The sequence below is a fragment of the Arachis ipaensis genome, chromosome B03 (assembly GCF_000816755.2).
Source record: "Arachis ipaensis cultivar K30076 chromosome B03, Araip1.1, whole genome shotgun sequence".
Lineage (NCBI taxonomy): Eukaryota > Viridiplantae > Streptophyta > Magnoliopsida > Fabales > Fabaceae > Arachis > Arachis ipaensis.
The window spans coordinates 127596038-127603840 of NC_029787.2; the positions used below are offsets into that span (position 1 = coordinate 127596038).

Below are 7803 nucleotides of genomic sequence, written 5' to 3' on the forward strand. Positions count from 1 at the left end.
TTTTAAAAAAAAAAAAAAAACCCTAACAGAAGAGAATCAATAACTAAAACTATCTTCTTTCACAATTCACCAAATCCATTTGAACATCAAATAGAGCACAAATCAATGGCTTGTAAACCCCAACCAAGAGAAGACACAAAACATAACATTGAACCCAAACATAGAATGCTTGCGTTACTAACCTTTTTCGGAGAAACAGTGGTGCGCAGCTTCTTCTTCCTTGTGCTAGCAAACGGAAACGCGTGCGACGAGCTTTGCCGGCTACCTACACTAGCAGCGACATTAATCTTCCACAGTATGGTGCATGCGAGAGAATGAAGAAGAAGAAAAAGAGTTTCTCTGTTTTGAGTGGTTTGATCATTGGTAATGAAGTGTTGTTGAATTTTAAACTCAAAATGGCTAAAACGATGTCGCTTGAAGAGAGATTACGAGCCAAGGAGGAAACGACGTCGTTTAATAAGGCTAGGTGTCAGGCCCACGTGTCACTTAACATTCTTGGTAAGCGTGCCGTTAATGGCTATTAACAGAAGGGATAACGTGAGTCACTTATTAAAAATTGGAGGTTCAAATTGAGTCAATTAAAATTTCGGGAGGTCAAATTGAGTATGTCCCCAAATTTTAGGGGTCATTTTGAGTATTAATTCGTGCTACTTTCTTTGGTGATGGAAGGATACCTAGCGTGCCGTAGTTATTGCCCACTCCCGAAACTGAAACTAAAACCATGAGAAGCGTCAAAAGCAGCAACACGGTGGGGAGGGCGTTGGGGTGGGGAGGGGAGGGATTAGGGTTGGGATTTTTTTGCTAGGTCATTAGTGGCCAGGTCAGCATTGTACTCGTCGAAGATGTACTCCAGCGAATTCAAGGGTATACTTGTCAAATTTTAAAATTTTTCGACGACCATTTTGTCCATAATAAAAATCAGATACAATTTTGTCAATATTATAATTTTTCGAGTACCAATTTGATATTTAGTTCAATATTTTAAAAGTAAACATGTTTAAATAAATTAAAAAAAAATTATTAATCTTTTTAACAAAAATAAACTTTTAAATATTAATATATTTTATAGATATATTCAAGATCTGATTCATATAGTTAAACTTAAAAAACACGGATATTGAATCCAATCCAAAGATCATACGGGTTCGCCCTATTTAAAATATCAAAATGATGATAATTTCGAGGTAGTAATAAACTAATAATAAAGGATCGAATTTGCGACATGCATTTTGTGGCTTAACTATTATAAGAATGGAGCTGCGTTTTGGGGATACTTGCTCATAAGTCATAATCTTCCTAATCCATTGTTTGCATTATTTTACTTTACATGAAATATCACGTGAAACCAGCGAAATAGAACTTCTACAAAGACAATCTGAGACATGATGCTGGTATCTATACCACATGATTTTGTAACTGGTAAAAAATATCCAAGGATGGAAACAGTAGATTTTAAACAAAAGATATAACATCGAATAGTGGATAGTATGATTTGGCCTAATTCCTCGAACAGTTTGTATACAACTTATTACACTTATCATATGCTAACCTGAATGGAACGGGAGCATCAATGAGAAAAAAATGAAAAAAGGTAAAAAAAAAAAAAAAAAAGCAATAGGGAAACAAATCAAAGGAAAAAAAAAAATATCAACATCGCCTGTTCCCGCTCATTACAATACAAAACAGTTGATATTGTTTGGTTAACCACCGGTGACTTTTTAGGTTTTCCCGTTGGCTCCACCAATCCATAAATCCAATAACAGAGAAGCCAAACCACAGGAATGGTATTGGCCAATAAACCAATCTGAATTTCTGGACATATCATTGCTATTAGACAATTATGAAGTAAACAAATGCCAGTGATGATCTGAAGGTAAATTTTCCTTGATCTTTTCAAGCCGTTTAAGGATATCTATAAATGAAGGTCTTTGATTCATGTCAGCAGCCCAACTCTGTTGCGTTAACCTAAGAACAATCAAATCAGAGACCATGGATTACTTATTAGAGGCCAAAAGTGGTTTATGTAAACAAAACAAATATATGCTGATTGCAACTTCTAGAACCTCTAATTGTACGGATGCAAAAAATGAGCTGGTTCATATTTGATGAAAATGGAAGTTCTAAGCAGCAAGAATATGCGTGTAGTTTCTTAATGATCTCCATGTATGAAAGGAGGGTAAGAATACAGAAGTTGATTATTAAGTTGATCAGTTCATGTGAAAAGTTCAATAGTAACTTTAATAAGCGTATAGTTTCTGAGTGTTCTCCATGTGTCAGGAAGGATGAATAGGCAAAAATGCAGGATCAGCTCACTGAATAATGGTAACAGAAATGCTTGACCCCTTGGTCAAAGAGTCTGATATCATGTCCAGAACTGAGTCTCTACTTTGGGTGCTAGGAAATTGGATTGAAGAAATATATGACTTACTCTTGCAGTTCGGGGGTATAACCCTTTGCCCGAAAAGTAGGTCTGTGTCCTTCTGCTGCACGTTTGGCTGCATCGTAAGGTTCATAACTTGCAAAAGGGGGTTCACCTTCAAGCATCTAAATGAGACAAGGATAACTGAATCAAAACTAGCTTCAAATTTATATCACAAGAAACTCCTATGTTTAAGCAAGCTGAATTACCTCATACAAAATCATTGCAAAGGAGTACACATCAACCTTCTTATCATATCTTCGGTGTTTGAAAACTTCAGGAGCCATGTAACGGTCTTTATATATCCAAGAAAAAAGAAATTATATTAAATTTTGCATATGAATGACTATTAATTTAAAATAATTTCTAAGAATACTCACAGCTCCCTGTTTCACCGGTCATCTTGTATACATCATGAGCATTTTTGACCTTGATAATTTTACTCAATCCAAAATCCCCGACTTTTAAATGATCGGCACTAGAATTGACCAAAAGAACATTCCTGAAATTTTAGCATGTAACAAAATTCAAATTTCAGCATAAAGAAATCCATATTCCAGCTGCATGCTCTTTGTGACAAAAATTTAGTCAATCTAGGAAGAAAACCAAATTCTGTTTCAATTTGTTAAAACTTAAAATTAATACATAAATAAAGATTATACTGTCTGTGGCAGGTCATCCATGCTAAAATAACATTCATATATAGGAGGCAATTGACCAACGTACCTTGGCTTTAGGTCTCGATGAATTATAACGTTTGGTTCATTGTGAAGATAGGCCATGCCTCTGCAGAAAACATCCACAAATATAGATTATTGAAACGATTTGATTAAGGGAAGCGGACTTCTGCAAATGCTTATACATTTTTTATTGCCATGATCTCAGCATGATAAATACATGATGCTTTGCTCTGAAATTGGCAAAGCTATACATCAGCAGTTTCTGGTGGACATCTTCCTAAACAAGATTTGCTCAGATTACTTAACTGAGGCATCGGTAATAAAAAAATCTCAATCTCTCAAAGTCAACTTGTGAAATAATCTTCCGCACGCAGCTGTTTACTTGCTTAATTCCTTGCAAGCCCTGAACTACTAACACAAAAGCAAGTCCACTTGCTTGACATTCACTTGCAATTTCTCAGTGGAGGTCTTAACACCTCCCACTTCAGCTTCCCACTCCCACTCCCTAACTCCCTTGGTAAAATAAAGGTTGACTAGAATTAAAAGATAAGTTCCATATCTCTTAACAGGAAAACAGCCATGTAATATCTGTTGGAAACCAGTCTTTGAATGTTTGCTTTGTAGCATATCCTAATCCTTAGGATGAAGGTTTGGTTGATAGTCAGAAATCATGGTAAGGTAAACAGCTCACTGCATACTGATAGCAGTGAGATGTAAGGAGCGTAAGCATTAGGTTTGACAATATCCATTTACGGGGAATCCCAAACTTTCACGGGATTGGGATTTGATTAGTAGCATTCAAAATACTCTTGATAAGTAGGTTTAGACATCTTTGAAGGTGCCAATCCCTGCATTTGAGCAGCATTAAAAGAAATAAAAGAGAAAGGTTCTTTCAGAAATGTGGTGAAGTAGCATCCACAGTTGAAGCACAATGTCATAGTTCTTGACCAAAATTGTTCAGCCAAGTAGTTCTCATTCTGTTTCCTTTTTCAGTTATTTTTAAATTATTAAAAGATAAGATGATTTCTTATCCTTCATTTATGAATTTATCTTTTGTGAAATGGTATTAAGAATAGCACCATAGCAGAAATAAAAAGGAAAAGGAAGGCAAGGCATCATACCTGGCAATATCCATGGAAAAGTTGACAGCTGTTGAAGGACTCAATGAACCTTTGTCTTTGAGGTACTGATGAAGATCACCCTATCAATGAATGAAACAGAAGTTCAACATTTAGGCCAGAAACTGGATGCAGAGTCAACAATTGGAACATATTATAGTCATTCACGTACCCCTCTTAGATACTCAGTAATTAACATAAGGGGGGTCCTGTCAGTAACAGCTCCGAGAAACTGAACTATATTAGGGTGTCGAAGCTTCACCAACAAATTGACCTCATGCCTGAAGTCCTGACTGCATGAAAAATCAACACACACAAAATAAACACAGACAAAGAATGAAAGATAAAGAGACAAATAAGTCATTGATAAATAAGATGATAAAAAAGATGGGGCAGAGAGATATTATGGTTTATTAGTTATTACTGCATGAGTACCAGATTAAGCACAACTCACAAGTATGTGTGTGTGTGCCTCCCTCCCCCAGCCTTCCCTTTCTTTAGTTTTGATTATTCATCATTAACAGGCATAACATCCAAATACCAAAAGGGTTTCGAATGAAATCATTTGGCCCTAAATAGGAAGTAAATTTAACCAGACAAAATGCACTCAGCGAAAACAGTTCAATTACTTGTTGAGATGTTCACTATAGCCTCATGTAAGACTTGATATAGGATAGATAACAGTTCAGCAAATCCTTAGACATTAGTTTTAACTGGTTTACCAACCACATGGCATCACAAAACCTTCACATAATAAATAACCAGAAACTAGCAGCAACCAAATTGGAGAAATTGCTAGAAATGCGAGAAAGAGACTCACATCACCAATCGATCATCTGAAAGAGATGGAAGAATGCGTTTAACAGCAACTGGAGTCCCACGCCAATAGGCTTTTAAAATCTCACCAAAAGATCCCTGCATGAGATATCATATGCCAACATAGTTTATTGGTAGCTAAATTTTAAAAATACAAGTGAAGTGATATCCCCTACAAAGAAACAGCAAGAAACAATACATGCATACAACAGAAGAAAACATGCAGCTACTAACAAAGCTACCATCAAGAAACATGGTGCATAGAAGGGAAAAAGGATGAACATAAGCTAGCAAAAAGACAGAAATAATACCAAGAAACACTTCATGCATACAAGAATACAAGTTCAGCAACTGAAATAAACAAAGTATCTATCTCCTCTCTCTTTCCATAACTCAGTCCTAAATAATTCAACACAAAAAACTTCCCTTTGGTGATCAGTTACTCAAACAACAACGAAATGCCAAGAGCACAGAGACAACCTGAAATTAAAGCGAGTTCATGTGTTTTCTGATCTTCACCCAAGCTACTGAAGCATCACAGGAATTTAATGCCAATTCTCAATGAATAAACTATTATCTAGGGTATTAGAACAAAACAACCAAAAATACAACTGACCAAAAGCCAGAAACATAGCTTAAGTTTTATATGATGCAGGGACAATTGAACACTGGCACTAAAACAAAGAGAAGGCAGTAGCTGGAGTGAAGTGAAGGGAGAAACCTTTCCAATACGCGAGGAGTTAGAGAAGTCAATCTCGTTAGGGTCAACTTCCCAATCACACTTGTTCGGCAACGGCGGCGGTACTGGCCTCGCCTCAAAATGGCTACCATTTTGCCCCTGCATCATCATCATCAAAAAACCACATCCACATTCACGCATTCAAGTTTTCCATCAATCATTGCACAAAAATCAAGAAAGTAACGGAAGTTATGGAACTCACATAAGACAATCCACCGTGAGTTTTCAAGAGCTCGATCACCGAAGTCCTGTTAGCTCCTTCCGCATCAGCAAGAGGCTGCGCACCAAAAGAAAAACCTAAATCTCATAATTCTCACAAATCATAATCAAGGAGGGCGGAGAACTGAATTGAATTGAATTACGGTGTTTTTCCAGCGATCCTGAGCGTTGACGTCGGCACCGTACTCGATGAGGCAGTTAGCGACGTCGAGCCATCCGTGGAGTGCGGCGACGTGGAGAGGAGTACGGTTATCGTAGTCCCTTGCCTTGACGAGTGAAGGATCCTCCTGGAGAAGCTTACGCACCGCAGCGGCGTCGTTTTGGTGCGCGTGCCACAGTATCAAGGAGGTGCGACTCACCCTAGCCTTCTCCTTCTGCTTGTCCTTCTCCTTGTTGTCGGCGTTGGCAGAGCTGCTGCTTCCTCCGCCGGAAGAATCGCCGCCGGAGCTCATGATGGCGGAATCGAAGTGACGGCTTGTGTTAAAATTTGTGTGTACTATTCTTATTTATTAATATTAATGAACTGAAACAGGGAAATTGGGGTTTATATATTATATAGTGAGATCAAGTGTGAAGCAAGGAAACGAGAATTTTGCCCTGCATTGTGGGGTTCAATTGTTTATATATGCAGATCCTGTAACCTTTTTCAAATGAGATCTTTCATAAAGGAAGGGATCAACTTGCAGTAGAATCAACTCATTCCAGATAGCAGATAAACCATCTCTATTTTTATTTTTTAATTCCAGTAAGTAAAGTGTTTTTTCCTTTAATTTTTTTTTCTTATCCTAGTTGTCAAAAACATAAAAGAATAAAAGGTGACGTTGACTTTTCTCGCTATGTATTATAATTCACGCGTCATAGGAATTAGGATAGAATTTCGCAGAAATAAACTTTGGAAAAGTCTAGGGGCCAACAGTTTTGTTGAATTTTGACCAGCATGTAGCCAGCAGAGAAAGGTGAGTCATTGGATGAAATCTCACATTAATCTCATACTATTAGATCATCATTGATGGCTATTTGATGGCTACCAATCACAAAAGTTGCTGGCCCCCTAGCATTGCTCATAAACTTTTTGTTCATACAATTACTTATTTTCATGCATTATCACGTCAGCGAGTAACTAAACTTTAAATTAATTTTAATCAGATAATAATATACATTTATTTATACTGTCAGACACCAAAAAATATTTATTTATACTGTCAGAATATTAAAATTAATTTAAGAAAATATATAAATAATATTATGTCTATTTTATTAAAATAAATAAATCAATAATATTTGATAAATCTTAAATATTTAACTTTTTACTTAAAAAAAAGGTCAAATAATTTAGACATTAAAATAAGATACCATAAAATTGACCAATAGTGAATGAGATCTGACTTCAATTAACGGACATTACATGATATATCTAATGCCATATATAATAGTAAACTGTTATGGGTTGCCGTTATTTAATAATAAAGCCCACAAATAAGAAAAAGTGCGATAGGAAATTCTGCAGATTGGTGACACCAACTGAAGTTTTGGCACATGGTATTGGTAGCAGGAGCAGCTAGCGGATATTCCTCATTCGAAACGTTCCAATAGTAGGGCGTTCCTTCTTTGGTGAGCCACGACACGACCCACAGCTATTATATAACAAATTCACAAATTTATTTGTGCACAAATTTTGGATTCTAATAAGAATGGTGGTTTCTAGAATAGCTTTCAAATTTCACGTGAAAGCCAAATTTTAAACGTAACCATTAAGCAACAATAGTATACATATGCCTCTCTTATCAATATACTAATGGATGAATTAATAGA

General features: G+C 36.3%; 1 protein-coding gene across 1 annotated transcript; it reads right to left on the reverse strand.

Moving 5' to 3' along the window:
* Positions 1467–6713, reverse strand: LOC107631853 (serine/threonine-protein kinase STY46). Its single transcript, XM_016335423.2, has 11 exons — positions 6135–6713; positions 5975–6049; positions 5755–5871; positions 5038–5132; positions 4390–4510; positions 4221–4300; positions 3146–3205; positions 2800–2921; positions 2629–2714; positions 2429–2544; positions 1467–1965 (listed from the first exon to the last, which is right to left on the reverse strand). The coding sequence occupies exons 1-11, from the start codon at positions 6441–6443 to the stop codon at positions 1839–1841; spliced, it is 1308 nt and encodes a 435-aa protein (XP_016190909.1). The 5' UTR covers positions 6444–6713; the 3' UTR covers positions 1467–1838.

What these genes read in the sequence shown, in the direction of transcription:
- LOC107631853 (XM_016335423.2), bottom strand. Translation starts at nt 6,443, where the DNA reads ATGAGCTCCGGCGGCGATTCTTCCGGCGGAGGAAGCAGCAGCTCTGCC. An exon ending in TCAGATGATCGATTGGTGAT is followed by an intron (nt 4,511 to 5,037) that starts GTGAGTCTCTTT and finishes TTTTTCATGCAG; the next exon opens with TCAGGACTTCAGGCATGAGG. An exon ending in TTACTGAGTATCTAAGAGGG is followed by an intron (nt 4,301 to 4,389) that starts GTACGTGAATGA and finishes ATTCATTGATAG; the next exon opens with GGTGATCTTCATCAGTACCT.